The 17,438-nt window shown below is 41.3% G+C and overlaps 1 protein-coding gene across 1 annotated transcript in view; it reads left to right on the forward strand.

Moving 5' to 3' along the window:
• PAPSS1 (3'-phosphoadenosine 5'-phosphosulfate synthase 1) overlaps positions 1 to 16,042 on the forward strand; it is a 115,047-nt gene extending 99,005 nt beyond the window's left edge. The window contains exon 12 of the mRNA XM_056565948.1: positions 11,868 to 16,042. Coding sequence (XP_056421923.1) covers positions 11,868 to 12,006 — 139 coding nt within the window. The 3' untranslated portion in view covers positions 12,007 to 16,042. The remainder of the gene's footprint in view (positions 1 to 11,867) is intronic.
• Positions 16,043 to 17,438: the final 1,396 nt, after the last annotated feature.

Raw genomic sequence — 17,438 nt, forward strand, 5'->3', positions numbered from 1 at the left:
AAGCTTTAAAGGGGTACTCCACCCCTAGACATCTTATCCCCTATCTAAAGGATAGGGGATAAGATGTCTGATGGCGGGGGTCCCGCCGCTGGGGACCCCTGCAATATAGCATGCGGCACCCACCTGTTTCTGGTCCGGAAGAGCTGGAGGGTCTGGGTCCCGACTCGGGAATGGCAGTTCGTGACGTGACGACTCCGCCCCTGTGGGACGTCATTCCCCGTCCCCTCAATGCAAGTCTATGGGAGGGGGCGTGACGGCAGGCATGCTGGGAGTTGTAGTTTTGAAACCTCTGGAGGGTCCGCAGGTTGAAGACCACTGCGGCCTTCGTCATCATCGAGACCCCCTATAGTTTTCTACTCGCCTCCCCTCTGTGGGAAGGAAGGGTGAGCTGGTCTGGGCCATCTATGCTGCAGGGACCATCCAGTGGGGAGGGTTAGTCGCTCCGGGCTGTCCGTTTTCACCGGGAGGCCCTCTTCTCCGCTCCGGGCCAGCCCCAGACTAGTGATGTTGCCTTGATGATGACGCACGGACGTCCCTGTGCGTCGTCATCAAGGCAACATCACTAGTCCGGAGCGGAGAAAAGAGCCTCACTGTGAAGATGGACAGCCCGGAATGACTAACCCTCCCCACCGGACGGCCCCTGCAGCATAGATGGCCCAGACCAGCTCACCCTTCCTTCCCACCGAGGGGAGGTGAGTAGAAAACTAAAGGGGGGGGGGGGGGGGTCTGGATGATGACAAAGGCCGCAGTGGTCTTAAACCTGTGGACCTCCAGATGTTTCAAAACTACAACTCCCAGCATGGCTGTCCGGGCATGATGGGAGTTGTAGTTTTGCAACATCTGGAGGTCCGCAGGTTGAAGACCACTGAGAAGGGATTGACAGGCGGAGAGTTCACTCGAGTATAAGTCGAGGGGGGCATTTTCAGCACGAAAAATCGTGCTGAAAAACTCTGCCTATACTCGAGTATATACGGTATATTATTGTCACATACAGCCAATGCTCTTCTAAGACTTGGAATAAACACCCTATACACCCTATACGGACAACACTAATTTTATGGGAGAACTGCAAGTCCTTTTTACTATTAATTGTTATATCGATACTACTCTGAGTGTGTCACAAAGGGCTCTGTGACCACACTTTAAGGCTAGTTGTGATGATATATATATTTAATCAATAAATCATGTTACATAAAACTTCATAATCATCTAACTTTGAGCACTGTACAGTGGTCCCTCAAGTTACAATATTAATTGGTTCCAGGACGACCATTGTATGTTGAAACCATTGTATGTTAAGACCAAAACTCTATGGAAACCTGGTAATTCCAAAAATAGGAAAAAGTGAGTATTAAAGAAAAATAAGTAGATCACTAATATAGATAAAGCAAATTCTTACATATAAAAGTAAGAAAGATCTGCTGGGAGCTGTAAATCGCGGTCTATGTCAGTGTTTCCCAAGCAGGGAGCCTCCAGCTGTTGCAAAACTACAACTCCCAGCATGCCCGGACAGCCAAAGGCTGTCCGGCCATGCTGGGAGTTGTAGTTTTGCAACAGGTGGGGGCACCCTGCTTGGGAAACACTAATCTATATAGAGGATAGGAGCTTCTTCAGGGTCCTGTACAGTACACAATGTCCTAAAAAAGTAACATGAGGTCGCCCTCACCTGGTATCCAAATGAGCAGCTAACCGTGGAACAGGTAAATAGTAAAGAACATGTAATACCTCCCTGTACAGTAGGGGGCGCTACCAGACACCAGTCAGTGCATACACTTCAGTAATACAGGTGTTTTACCGGTAAAATGCCCATTCTGATTGGTCAGATCTTCCAGCCATTGACGCGTTTCACAGATCTGGACTGTCCGTACCATTTTATCAACTTAAATGGTCCAGAAAAGACCATTGTATGTTGAAACTATTGTATGTTGAGGCCATTGTAAGTTGAGGGATCACTGTATTTGGTTTCCATTTACTCATGAGTGTCAATTTTAAAATATTCAATTTTTATTTATCATTTTTATAGGACAATCTATTATTCATCCTATCACTTAATTATATACATATATATACCCTTGAGGCCTGGAATACCATTTATTTTCTATTTATTCTTTATACTCCTGGGGTGTTGGAGCCCTTTTCCAGTAATCTCTGTTATATAGGAACCCAATCCATAGTTTACCTACCTAAAGATTTAACAGGTCAGTGATACAGTGGTACCAATCTTTTGTATAACTGCAAGGATTTAGGCTTTAAAGACTACAACACTGTGTTCTCTAGATTTATTAATTTCTCCTTGTGTAGTTTCTTTAATTGATCTATCAGGGTCATATTGCCATTTTACCAATTGTAGTGTATTCTAACATATACCATGTTTTTAGGATCTTTATAATTTACTACGCCTTGACGTCCTGGTACTTAAGGACCCAGGGCATATCCATACGCCCGTGGGAATTTCTGTCCCCGCCGCGCGCCGGGCGGGGACCGGGCCGGGGTGACTGCTGATATCAATCAGCAGGCACCCCGTGCAAATGCCCAGGGGGGTCATCAGACCCCCCCCACAACCCCACCTAATCCATTGTATGTTGAAACTATTGTATGTTGAGGCCATTGTAAGTTGAGGGATCACTGTATTTGGTTTCCATTTACTCATGAGTGTCAATTTTAAAATATTCAATTTTTATTTATCATTTTTATAGGACAATCTATTATTCATCCTATCACTTAATTATATACATATATATACCCTTGAGGCCTGGAATACCATTTATTTTCTATTTATTCTTTATACTCCTGGGGTGTTGGAGCCCTTTTCCAGTAATCTCTGTTATATAGGAACCCAATCCATAGTTTACCTACCTAAAGATTTAACAGGTCAGTGATACAGTGGTACCAATCTTTTGTATAACTGCAAGGATTTAGGCTTTAAAGACTACAACACTGTGTTCTCTAGATTTATTAATTTCTCCTTGTGTAGTTTCTTTAATTGATCTATCAGGGTCATATTGCCATTTTACCAATTGTAGTGTATTCTAACATATACCATGTTTTTAGGATCTTTATAATTTACTACGCCTTGACGTCCTGGTACTTAAGGACCCAGGGCATATCCATACGCCCGTGGGAATTTCTGTCCCCGCCGCGCGCCGGGCGGGGACCGGGCCGGGGTGACTGCTGATATCAATCAGCAGGCACCCCGTGCAAATGCCCAGGGGGGTCATCAGACCCCCCCCACATCCCCACCTAATCCCCCCCCCCCCCCCCCCGTCGGCGATCAGCGCAAATCGCAAGTGAATTCACACTTGCGATTTGCGCTGATTCCGGGTCATACGGGTCTATTGTGACCCGGTATAGAAGGGGGATCGCGGTTGTCTAAGACACCCACGATCCCCCGGTAGGCATAGGAGTGAGGTGGCAGGGTTGCCACCCCTCCTATCCCTGCTATTGGTCTGCTATTGATCGTCAGAGGCGACGACCAATAGCAGACCGGGGGTGGGGGGGGTTAACTTTCGTTTTCCCCGTCCTGCCCACCCACAATAGGCGGGGCAGAACGGGGAACCGAAGGGGACCGGGCGCCGACGTCCACTTACCCGTCCGGAGGCTGCGGCGACGTTGATCGGCGGGCGGCGTCACGTGCGTCTGAAGAGACAGGCTGCCGGGATCCTACGGAAGCCGGTAAGTAGATCTGGAGGGCTACAGTCTGAGTCTGTGGTCTCTAACTGTAGCCCTCCAGATGTTGCAAAACTACAACTCCCAGCATGCCCATACAGCTGTTTGGGCATGCTGGAATATGTAGTTTTGCAACAGCTGGAGGGCTGCAGTTTGAGACCACTATACAGTGGTCTCTAAACTATATCCCTCCAGATGTTGCAAAACTACAACTCCTAGCATGCCCACATAGCTGTTTGTTGTCTGGACATGCTGGGAGTTGTAGTTTTGCAACATCTGGAGGTCCACAGTTTGGAGATCACTGTGCAGTGGTCTAAAAACTGTAGCTCTCCAGATGTTGCAAAACTGCAATTCCCAGCATGCCCAGAAAGCAAACAGCTGTTTCGTCATGCTGGGAGTTGTAGTTGGGTACCTCCAGCTGTTGCATAACTACATTTCCCAGCATGCCCTTCGGTGATTAGTACATGCTGGGAGTTGTAGTTTTGCAACAGCTGGAGGCACACTGGTTGGAAAATATTGAGTTAGGTAACAGAACCTAACTGAAGGTTTTCCAACCAGTGTGCCTCCAGCTGTTGCAAAACTACAACTCCCAGCATGCACGGTCTGTCAGTACATGCTGGGAGTTGTAGTTTTGAAACAGCTGGAGGTTTGCCCCCCCATGTGAACGTACAGGGTACATTCACATAGACAGTAAATTTCCTGCTTGAAGTTTGGGCTGCAGCAAATTTTTTGCCGCAGTGCAAACTCCTAGCGGGAAATTCACCGTAACCCGCCAGTGTGAATGTACCCTAAAAACACTACACTACACTACCACCTAATAAAGGGTAAAACACTACATATACACCCCTTACACTGTCCCCCCCCCCCCCCCCCCCCATAAACAATTTAAAACGTCTTGTACGGCGGGGTTTCCAAAACGGAGCCTCCAGCTGTTGCAAAACAACAACTCCCAGCATTTCTGGACAGCCACTGACTGTCCAGGCATGCTGGGAGTTTAGCAACAGCTGGAGGCACCCTATTTGGGAATCACTGGCGTAGAATACCCCTATGTCCACCCCTATGCAATCCCTAATTTAGTCCTCAAATGCGCATGTTGCTCTCTTACTTCGGAGCCCTGTCGTATTTCAAGGAAACAGTTTAGGGCCACATATGGGGTATCTCCGTACTTGGGAGAAATTACACTACAAATTTTGGGGGGCTTTTTTTCCTTTTACCGCTTGTGAAAAGGAAAAGTTGGGGGCTACACCAGCCTGTTAGTGTAAAAAAATAAAAAAATTTACACTAACATGCTGGTGTTGCCCCATACTTTTTATTTCCACAAGCGGTAAAAGGAAAAAAAGACCCCCAAAATTTGTAACGCAATTTCTCCTGAGTACAGAAATACCCCAGATGTGGGCGTAAAATGCTCTGCGGGTACACAACAAGGCTCAGGAGTGAGAGCGCACCATGTATATTTGAGGCCTAAATTGGTGATTTGCACAGGGGTGGCTGATTTTACAGCGGTTCTGACAAACGCAAAAAAAAATAAATACCCACATGTGACCCCATTTTGGAAACTACACCCCTCACCGAACGTGACAAGGGGTATAGTGAGCCTGAACACCCCACAGGTGTTTGACGAATTTTCATTAAAGTTGGATGGGAAAATGAAAAAAATTATATTTTTTCACTAAAATGCTGGTGTTACCCTAAATTTTTCATTTTCACATCGGAAAATAGGAAAAAAGCCCCCCCAAATTTGTAAACCCATCTCTTCTGAGTAAGAACATACCCCATATGTGAATTTAAAGTGCTCTGCGGGCGAACTACAATGCTCAGAAGAGAAGGAGCGCCATTGGGATTTTGTAGAGAAAATTTGTCCGGAATTGAAGGCCACATGTGTTTACAAAGCCCCCATAGTGCCAGAACAATGGACCCCCGACACATGTGACCCCATTTTGGAAACTACACCCCTCACGTAATGTAATAAGGGGTACATTGAGAATTTACGCCCCACAGGTGTCTGACAGATTTTTGGAACAGTGGTCCGTAAAAATGAAAAATTAAATTTTTAATTTGCACAGCCCACTGTTCCAAAGATCTGTGGGGTGTAAATACTCACTGCACCCCTTATTAAATTCTGTGAGGGGTGTAGTTTCCAAAATGGGGTCACATGTGGGGGGTTCCACTGTTCTGGCACCACGGGGGGCTTTGTAAACGCACATGGCCTCTGACTACCATTCCAAACTAATTCTCTTTCCAAAAGCTCAATGGCGCTCCTCCTCTTCTGAGCATTGTAGTTCGCCAGCAGAGCATTTTACGTCCTAAAATGGGGTATTTCCATACTCAGAAGAAATGGGGTTACACATTTTGGGGGTCATTTTCTCCTATTACCCCTTGTAAATATGTAAAATTTAGGGGAAAAACTGCATTTTAGTAAAAAAAAAAAAATTTTTCATTTACACATCCAACTTTAACGAAAAGTCGTCAAACACCTGTGGGGTGTAAAGGCTCAGCGGACCCCTTGTTACGTTCCTTGAGGGGTGTAGTTTCCAAAATAGTATGCCATGTGGGTATTTTTTGCTGTTCTGGCACCACAGGGGCTTCCTAAATGCGACATGCCCCCAAAAAAACATTTCAGCAAAAGTTGCTTTCAAAAAGCCAAATGTGACTCCTTCTCTTCTGAGCATTGTAGTTTGCCCGCAAAGCATTTTACGGCCTAACATGGGGTATTTCCATACTCAGAAGAGATGGGGTTACAAATTTGGGGGGCATTTTCTCCCATTACCCTTTGTAAAAATGGTAAATTTGGGGGAAAAACTGCACTTTAGTGAAAACATTTTTTTTTTTCATTTACACATCCGACTTTAACGAAAAGTCGTCAAACACCTGTGGGGTTTTAAGGCTCACTGGACTCCTTGTTACGTGCCTTGAGGGGTCTAGTTTCCAAAATGGTATGCCATGTTGGGGTTTTCTGCTGTTCTGGCACCATAGGGGCTTCCTAAATGTGACATGCCCCCCAAAAACCATTTCAGCAAAATTCCCTCTCCAAAATCCTATTGTCGCTCCTTCCCTTCTGAGCCCTCTACTGCGCCCGCCGAACACTTGACATCCACATAGGAGGTATTTCCATACTCGAGAGAAATTGGGTTACAAATTTTGGGGGGATTTTTCATCTATTACCCCTTGTAAAAATTCAAAAACTGGGTCTACAAGAACATGCGAGTGTAAAAAATGAAGATTTTGAATTTTCTCCTTCACTTTGCTGCTATTCCTGTGAAACACCTAAAGGGTTAACACACTTACTGAATGTCATTTTGAATACTTTGAGGGGTGCAGTTTTTATAATGGTGTCATTTGAGGGGTATTTCTAATATAAAGGCCATTCAAATCCACTTCAAAACTGAACTGGTCCCTGAAAAATTCCGATTTTGAAAATTTTGTGAAAAATTGGAAAATTGCTGCTGAACTTTGAAGCCCTCTGATGTCTTCCAAAAGTAAAAACACGTCAATTTTATGATGCAAACATAAAGTAGACTTATTGTATATGTGAATCAATGTATAATTTATTTGGAATATCCATTTTTCTTACAAGCAGTGAGCTTCAAAGTTATAAAAAATGCAAAATTTTCAATTTTTTCATCAAATTTTGGAATTTTTCTCCAAGAAATTATGCAAGTATCGACAAAATTTTACCACTAACATAAAGTAGAATATGTCACGAAAAAACTATCTCGGAATCAGAATGAAAGGTAAAAGCATTCCAGAGTTATTAATGCTTGAAGTGACAGTGGTCAGATGTTCAAAAAATGGCCGGGTCCTTAAGGTGTAAAATGGCTTGGTCCTTAACCCCTTAAGGACTCAGCCCATTTTGGCCTTAAGGACTCAGACAATTTAATTTTTACGTTTTCATTTTTTCCTCCTCGCCTTCTAAAAATCATAACTCTTTTATATTTTCATCCACAGACTAGTATGAGGGCTTGTTTTTTGCGCGACCAGTTGTCCTTTGTAATGACATCACTCATTATATCATAAAATGTATGGCGCAACCAAAAAACACTATTTTTGTGAGGAAATTAAAACGAAAAACGCAATTTTGCTAATTTTGGAAGGTTTTGTTTTCACGCCGTACAATTTATGGTAAAAATGACGTGTGTTCTTTATTCTGAGGGTCAATACGATTAAAATGATACCCATTATTATATACTTTTATATTCTTGTTGCGCTTAAAAAAAATCACAAACTTTTTAACCAAATTAGTACGTTTATAATCCCTTTATTTTGATGACCTCTAACTTTTTTATTTTTCCGTATAAGTGGCGGTATGGGGGCTCATTTTTTGCGCCATGATCTGTACTTTTTTTTCATACCACATTTGCATATAAAAAACTTTTAATATATTTTTTATAATTTTTTTTAAATAAAATGTATTAAAAAAGTAGGAATTTTGGACTTTTTTTAATTTTTTTTCGTTCACGCCGTTCACCGTACGGGATCATTAACATTTTATTTTAATAGTTCGGACATTTACGCATGCGGCGATACCAAATATGTCTATAAAAAATGTTTTTTACGCTTTTTGGGGGTAAAATAGGAAAAAACGGACGTTTTACTTTTTTATTGGGGGAAGGGATTTTTCACTTTTTTTTAACTTTTACTTTAACATTTTTTTACATTTTTTTTTACACTTAAATAGTCCCCATAGGGGACTATTCATAGCAATACCATGATTGCTAATACTGATCTGTTCTATGTATAGGACATAGAACAGATCAGTATTATCGGTCATCTCCTGCTCTGGTCTGCTCGATCACAGACCAGAGCAGGAGACGCCGGGAGCCGCACGGAGGAAGGAGAGGGGACCTCCGTGCGGCGTTATGAATGATCGGATCCCCGCAGCAGCGCTGCGGGCGATCCGATCGTTCATTTAAATCGCGAACTGCCGCAGATGCCGGCACCTGAGGGGTTAATGGCGGACGCCCGCGAGATCGCGGGCGTCGGCCATTGCCGGCGGGTCCCTGGCTGCGATCAGCAGCCGGGATCAGCCGCGCATGATACGGGCATCGCTCCGATGCCCGCGGTTATGCTTAAGACGTAAATGTACGTCCTGGTGCGTTAAGTACCACCTCACCAGGACGTACATTTACGTCCTGCGTCCTTAAGGGGTTAAGGTATATTTGGGCTGGGTCCTTAAGGGGTTAATCAGGAGGTTGATCTATACAGATTTAATAGATTGTTCATTCCTAACCTTTTTACTATAGGGGAAAAAACATGTAGGAACCTCTACAACTAAACTATCCATACTGTAAAAGCTGCAGCTATTGTGACCTTCTAACCAGGTTCCAGTAAACACCAGGGTTTGATTTGGTATAGAACATTAGATCCCAAACATTGCCTTTTACTGTTATACATTTTTTAGTTCAATATATATTTACTAAAGAATCAGCATTATGGACAACAATGTTGTCCTTTCACTTGTAACACAATATCGCTGTTTGTCATCAGATACCACACTAAACCAATGTACAAAGAATTGCGATGAAACCAAAGTGATGTTAAAGTTCTCCCACATAATGGAAGAAAAGTATCAAGAAAATTGCCTGTTATTTTGCATGCAGTGTCCTAAGCAATACATTCCATCCCTCAGCCTGTGGAATGAATAAGGCACACCCAGTGCTATTCCTGCTATCCCCTTACCTTAGCATAGTTGGCTTTACCATAAAAGCATGTTTGGGGCAATTTAGGCAAATGGATAGCAACATAATGCAGTTTGCAACCCTGATATTCCATATTTCCCTAGTAAATTATAATTGAAGCTACAGAAGACATTCCAGAAATGTTGTGTGGTGACAGATATATTATGGGGAAGAATGAGGTAACAGCAGAACTGATCTGGCTTCCATTTTCTTTAATCTAAAAAGCCTTTACACAATCATCCAGCAATATAGCCTTTCATGTGGGAGAGCCTATTTCCAGTTCATGTGGTCAGACCACCATTACTGAGTTTCGGACGGCATTCCATGCTACTCCCATTGTTTGAGTGATATTATAGTCTTGTTTCAGGAATTTTTTTTTTTTTTTGCGCCCACGTTAAACAGGTGCTTTAGCTACTTCTTACATGATTGTGTTTGTCTGAGAGCCGACGGACTCCACTAGGATTACAGAGACTTAGTACTGTATTTGCCCGAGCTTCTTGGTAACTTGATTATAAGGAGATAGAACAGAAAGGCAATGTGAAATTGGAAATTTGCTGGGTCTGTTAGGGCTGTCTGCTATGTCATTATAAGTTACTGTTTTCTAAAAAAATAAAAAATAAAAAAAAGTACAGCTTTCAGGTAAGCTCACTTTTGGATCCCCTTTAAACCATACCTGTTTTAATAGCACATTCCTTGATATGTGTTATGGCAGATGGTTCCAGCTTGTAAAAGCGCAATCTCAAAAGTAGAATAGTGAAATGAGGGATGTCTCCAGTGTAGTGCTGTCAATTGTCTCTGGATAGAGAGAGGCTGTTGAAATATGCTTATGAGTTCTCTGTATCATGTATTGCTTCTGTATCCTATGTACAATGCCAGAAAGACAATAATAGGGAGCTTAATTTGCTGTTGCTATCTGGCAAACCTCTGCCACTAGAAAAGGAACCAATATGAGTAATAGGTCAGGTAATGGCTGATAATGAATGTCCATCAAACAATGCTTTCAGGTTCTTTAACTATACGAATGCTGAGACAGCCCATAGAAGACATTATTAAAATGCTCATTGGTCTGCATACGGGTACAGTAATCCTTTGTGCCCTTTCCAATTTGATGCTTATTAGAAGCGGGTGGCATGCACCCCTGTGTTTCCAGGATATAGGAGTAGGTTCTTTTTTTTTTTTTTTTTTGGCCTACTGTTCTTATGGGTTTCATAACCCACAGTAATAGTAAATATGCCCTTGCCCATGGCTTTTAAAATTTGAGCTGTAGTGCCATTACAAATCTTTTTACCATGTATAATACTAACAGGCAACTCAACTATTGAATTGTTAGCCGATGGAAAGGCAGGTGAGCAAAAGAAAATTGTGGTCTTTTCGTTAATCTTCCTGTCCTCAGTGCACAGAGCCCTGCCTGTCCTCAGTGCACAGAGCCCTGCCTGTCCTCAGTGCACAGAGCCCTGCCTGTCCTCAGTGCACAGAGCCCTGCCTGTCCTCAGTGCACAGAGCCCTGCCTGTCCTCAGTGCACAGAGCCCTGCCTGTCCTCAGTGCACAGAGCCCTGCCTGTCCTCAGTGCACAGAGCCCTGCCTGTCCTCAGTGCACAGAGCCCTGCCTGTCCTCAGGGCACAGAGCCCTGCCTGTCCTCAGGGCACAGAGGCCTGCCTGTCCTCAGGGCACAGAGGCCTGCCTGTCCTCAGGGCACAGAGGCCTGCCTGTCCTCAGGGCACAGAGGCCTGCCTGTCCTCAGGGCACAGAGCCCTGCCTGTCCTCAGGGCACAGAGCCCTGCCTGTCCTCAGGGCACAGAGGCCTGCCTGTCCTCAGGGCACAGAGGCCTGCCTGTCCTCAGGGCACAGAGGCCTGCCTGTCCTCAGGGCACACTTCCTGTATTTGGACTCCTCACAGAGATACACAGACAGTAGATGTAGGGACAAAAATATACCCATTTTATTACAAATACACATATAATGGTAATATCATTATATAACAAGTTTTTGTACACTTTAAGCAATTCCAAACCACTGGGAGTTTTCATCATGGGCAGAGTCCAGGCTGCCCAAAGGCTTCAAATGAGACAGTAAACAAGATTGAAAGCCGTATTATACCGTAATTCTAGAAAAGCAGCCAGGCTGAATAGTATGGAACTACAGATGCCACTATTCACGGTATGATGTATCTTACGAAAACCTTTGCATTTGAACATTTGTAATGTATAGACAAAACATGGATAAATGGTGAGTGTTTTCATGTAAAAAAAAAATGTGTGTTATGTTCTCTGTTACACATGCTATAATTTTGCACTATCCTGTTTGACTCGCCCTGTATACTGAAATGTGCCCATTGGTTTTGCATCACTTATGGGCACCCTTAGTGTAATTTACGGTAAGTATACAAGTATTCTTGTTTTTAATGTTTATTATGTTGCAGAGTTCCACTTATTTACCCTTATGTCATTTCAAAATCCATTCTAATGTAATGTTTATGTTCATTGCTGTCTATAGTACATATATTTTTTTTGTTTAATGTTTACAGCGCTGAAGACTATGAATTTATTTCTGGAACTCGAATGCGCAGACTGGCTCGAGAAGGGCAAAATCCACCTGATGGTTTCATGGCACCAAAGGCCTGGACTGTGCTGAAAGAATACTATAAATCTTTAGAAAAAGCTTAAGTTGATCTAGCATTTTTCATACTATACTTTACATGGACCACAATAATGCTTTTCTTGGTTGTGGCTTCCGCCATTTGTTCTACTTTAACGTATGCTTTGCTTTTTGTTTGCTATCCGGTTCAATCAAGTGTGAAATAGTTTGCAGTCAGCAAGCCTCCTTTCTAATGCCGAACACTATCATTGTGTGTGATCTTACATCTTTAGTTACACTAACTTAACACTGAGTCGCTGGCGACTAATATATTAACGCATGGATGTTCCTTATTTACTTGAAGAATGTCCTAAAAGAATGGTCCAATTAAACCCGCTTTTCCATTATTCTTTTAAAAATTTCTTGACAATTTGTAGACTCTCAGCTTTAAAGCTTTAACTCATGATGCTACATAAAGTATTTGTTACACATTTTATATGTTTATCATGTAGGCAGTACACATTCACTGTTACAGTTTGTATTAAGATCAGACATTACACACACATTAATAATCTGTACTATATTACAAATATGCATGTGAGCTTCATAGAGATCAATGGCCCATGTATGAACAGAGTACAGCACAATATTGTTCAGTTACACTATGGAGGACGTCCAAAAGCTAATTCACCATTAATAAATGCATTCAGATGGAATCACAGACTTTTTCATGTAGCTCCTTCTAATGCACTCCTGAACCTGGCTGTATAGATGCCTTGAAGCTATACATTGTATAACCAAATGTACAAACCATACATAGTCAAGGCATAATGGACAGTATAGATCTATACATATTTCAGTAAGTTGACCAATAAAGTGCCAGGTGTAGTTATGTATGTGTAGCTCCACAATTATTGCAGCATTTGTGGATTGCATAACAAAGAGGTACACCGCAACCAACATGACTTTCAGTATTGTATGATCCTTGACTTTGCTTAATGGCACATATGGAAGTGTAGCCAGAGAGTACATTTACAGTTATTTTATACAAGCAACTATCAACCCATTGTGCTTACTGTGCAGAGAACCACGTATGGCTGTACATTGCAGGCAAATTGAACTCTCCTATTACAGTGGATATTGTCTTCAAACATTGCAGGCAGTATGAATCAAAGGGGTACTCCAGTGAAACTCCAGTTAAACAGATTTGTATATTACTATAAAATCTTTGTTAAATTACTATAAAAAAAAAAAAATCTTAATCCTTCCAGTACTTATTAGCTGCTGAAATTCTTTTCTTTTAAGATTTCTTTCCTGTCTGTCCACAGTGCTCTCTGCTGACACCTCTGTCCATGTCAGGCACTGTCCTGAGCAGGATATGTTTGCTATGGGGATTTTCTTCTGCTCCGGACAGTTCCTCACACGGACAGAGGTGCCAGCAGAGAGCACTGTGGACAGACAGAAAAGAAATCCAAAAAGAAAATAATTTCCTCTGAAGTATACAGCCACTAAAAAGTACTGGAAGGATTAATATTTTTTAATAGAAGTAATTTACAAATCTGTTTAACTTTCTGGCACTAGTTGATTTAAAAAAAGGTTTCCACCAGAGTACCCCTTTAATGACCATGGAAGTGTATACTCGTCCATGTGCAATTAACGGAGTATGGCACGGGTTCCCGACTCGAGCCCGCATCATACTGACCAGCCCCCAGCTGACTCCTGTAGCTGGGGGCCGACGTTAATAGCTGACATGCGGCGCTCGCCGTGGCCGGCTATTGACCCTTTAGATCGCCGCTGTCAAAGCTGGAAGCGGTGTTTAAAGGTGCCTTTATCCAGTCCCTAGTAGTCCAGTGGAGTGGATTGACCCCAACCCCCCCCCCCCCCCCCCCACCACAGCGCGATCGCGGGGGGCGATCCACTGCTGAGGTAGCCGGAAGGCTGCTGCTGCGACTCTGACAATGATAAAGCCTGGCAGGACTGGGCTTTATCAATCGAGCGCAGAGCAGACAGATCAAAGTGATTTTATGGAACCACATTGATCTGTATGAGGATTCATAGGATTCCTCCTAAAAGTCTCCTAAGTGGACTAAAAGTGTAAAAAAATAAAAATAAAAAAATTAAAAAAAGTTTAAAAACACACATTAACCCTTTCCTTATTAAAAGTTAAAACCACCCCCTTTTCCTAAATTCCATATAAAAAGATATATAAACATAATAAAAATAAACATGTGGCATCGCCACGTGCGTAAATGTCTGAACTATAAAAATATATTTTTAATTAAACCGCACGATCAATGGCGTACGCGCAAAAAAAATCCAAATTACAAAATAACGTATTTTGGTCACTTTTTATACCATAAAAAAAGGAATAAAAAGCAATCAATAAGCCCAATTAAAACTTCAGATCACGGCGCTAAATATGAGCCCTCATATAGTTCCGTACATGGAAAAATAAAAAAGTTATAGGGGTCAGAAGAGGATCATTTTAAATGTATTAATTTTCGTTCATGTACCGTAGTTATGATTTTTTTCAAAAGTATGACAAAATCAAACCTACATAAGTAGGGTATCATTTTAATAGTATGGACCTACAGAATAAAGATAAAGTGTATTTTTTACCGAAAAATGCACTGCGTAAAAACGGAAGCCCCCAAAAATTACAAAATGGCGTTTTTCCTTCAATTTTGTCGCACAATGATTTGTTTTTCCGTTTCAACGTACATTTTTGGGTAAAATGACTGATGTCATTACAAAGTAGAATTGGTGGCCCAAAAAATAAGCCACCATAAGGATTTTTAGGTGCTAAATTGAAAGGGTTATGATTTTTAAAAGGTAAGGAGGAAAAAACGAAAGACGCTTGGTCCTTAAGGGGTTAAAGCTGCTTTTATGCCAGATGTACCATATATGCCAGGATATCTACAGGTGTATACAGTAAATGTATGCATGAACCCCCATTACTTTTCCCTATAGCAGGGCCCAGTAAAAAAAAATTTTAAACATGGAAATCTATATATGATTGATGCCACTAAGTGAAATCCATCATAGCTATGTGGTATTGGTAAACATTATGAATTACCCAAAAGTATACCTCCAATGGACTCTACTCAATGCTGTTGAAAGAGAGTATCCACTCTAATGAGACCTTTTATATTTTGCTTGTCGTCTTTGCCTGAGGGTGCAAGTACTCTGCAGCAAGCCATACACTTCTCGCTTCTACTCTTCAGGCATGCCGTGGTTATTGTCTCTACATACATACCAGATATATATAGATACCATATATGTTAAGTTGGTACGCCATTCACTGTATTTTCTCAAGGTGGCGCAGGTCAATGAAATTGTGTTTTATTTTGAAATGTTAAATATTTTCTATACTGTAGTTTGGGCTGTCAAACAACTATTTTATTGTATACAGTTAGGCATTTCTGAACCCCATCCTTACTTTTCGGTTTCTAATGACTATGTATTTCTCCGAACATTCACTGTTTTACTCTTTAGTGGCAGCTGTTGCTTTATCATTCTTTTACCAAAACTACTTCAGATTTATTTATTTCATGCTTATGAACACAGATAGGAAACGCTTTGTTTCAGCTTAAAGCGAGACAATTTGATCAGAATATTTTCCTTTTAACTTCCATTAAGGCATTTATCTGTTAACTGGGCACTGTCATTAAATTTTTAAATTTTTCTTTGCATATGATACAGCAGGTAAAATAAATAAGATTTGTAATGTAGTTTCATACACAGGCAGCGAGTGAGTGCTATTCACTGCCCATGGCCAGACTGAACTTCCTAAATTTGGTCTGGCAGGAGACCAAAAGTCTGAGCAGAAGGAATGCGGTCTGGACCAGAAGGGAGACCCATAGTGGCCAGATTAATAAGGCCATGAAAGTGACATAAAAATGCTTTTTTTTACAGGGAGTAAATTACAAATCTTATTTATTTTACCTGCTGTATCATATGCAAAATAAAAAAATATTTAATGACCGTGCCATTTAAGTATTTTTGCAGTTCTTCTTTTTTAAATACTTTTTTCTTTTAAAGCGTCTTCTCTATTTTTTTTGTCTAGTTTTTAAGCTTATTGCCCATTTCCGTACTGTTTTAATAAAATTGTGCACATGCTATTGATTTCTGAATTAAATGTTTATTTACTGTAGAAGTTTTTTTATTTAATAGCAAATGAAGCCTGTCTGCGGTATAAGTAAAGAAATATCATGCTTCTGTTAAGAGTAGTCTGGGTATAAAAACGAAAGTGGGGTACAATCTTTTGATCAGTACCAGCAGTTACTCTTAGCATCTCTCTCAGCCTGGAGGACCTTACATCATATGTACATTATACATATGGCTTAGCATTGCAAGTGAATTATCCAAATCTTTATGCACAGGGACAGTGGTCTTGTCTTCAAAAAGCAACTCAATCAATAGGTAGCAATAACATGTATATTTAAATTACAAGACATCACGCCAAGAATACATACAAGGTGTCTCTCATCAAATCCAGAAGCCAACCTCTGTGCACCTAAAAGCACGAGAAAGTGCTATTGTAGCCGGAAATGTTTGCCTGTGATATTATTTTGTTTTACATGTGGCATGTATGCATGGAGTATTGAACTCTGGCTCATGCTGTTCATAAATGTTTAGACTGTTTACGGCTAAAACAACTAATAAACAATGAATTGATCATGAAAATAGTTGGTCGATTAGTTGGTCAGGCAGTTTACAAAGTTTACACATACAGAGCGATTACTATATACATATCTAATGAGTTTGTGTGTGTATGTATATAATCTATATGCAATGGTGGTCTTGTCTGCTCCTTGATCTTAGAGTATTAGACTTCATGTAACAAGCCAGACTTGCAATATTTGCAGAATAGGTGAAGATCATGTGGGCTGGGCCCCCTCTTCCCTGAACAGATGCTGGGCACACTTGGATGCCATTGGACAACCAGGCAATGTGCTTTCCCCTCTTTTCGTACTATAAAGACGGGGGGGCGGTTGATAAATATACCTTATCATAAAAGATGAAAGAAAGAAAATTATATTTTAAAAATTAGTTTAAAAAAAAAACAAAAAAAAATCGCTGCCACTTTCCCAACACACTCTCTCCCAACACAGACTCTCCCAACACACAATGCATCCTTGATCCATTACACACAAACGCACACAAAAGACTACCTGTCTGGCTGATTCCTCCCCCCAATAATAACTTCTGCTCACCCTTTAGGAAATGGTCCCCTCATGAACTCCCTCCCATTCTTTGATACAGATCCTGCATTAACCTCCTATCTAATCTATTACTGATCTTCTTCACTATTGTGTTTTTTTTTTTTGTTTTTTTTGGATAAGATATCAAGATTATTTTAATGAAATCAAGTAATTGATTATATTTTCCATTCCTTTCCTTTCTTTAATTTTTCAATGAGTTTAATTGCAAACAAGTAAACATTTAAAAAAACAGTATTCTGAGATATAAGCCTTTTCCAGCATGATGGATCATATTGTCACAAAAATGATAACATTTG

The sequence above is a fragment of the Hyla sarda genome, chromosome 1 (genome assembly GCF_029499605.1).
Source record: "Hyla sarda isolate aHylSar1 chromosome 1, aHylSar1.hap1, whole genome shotgun sequence".
NCBI classification, from domain to species: Eukaryota; Metazoa; Chordata; class Amphibia; order Anura; family Hylidae; genus Hyla; species Hyla sarda.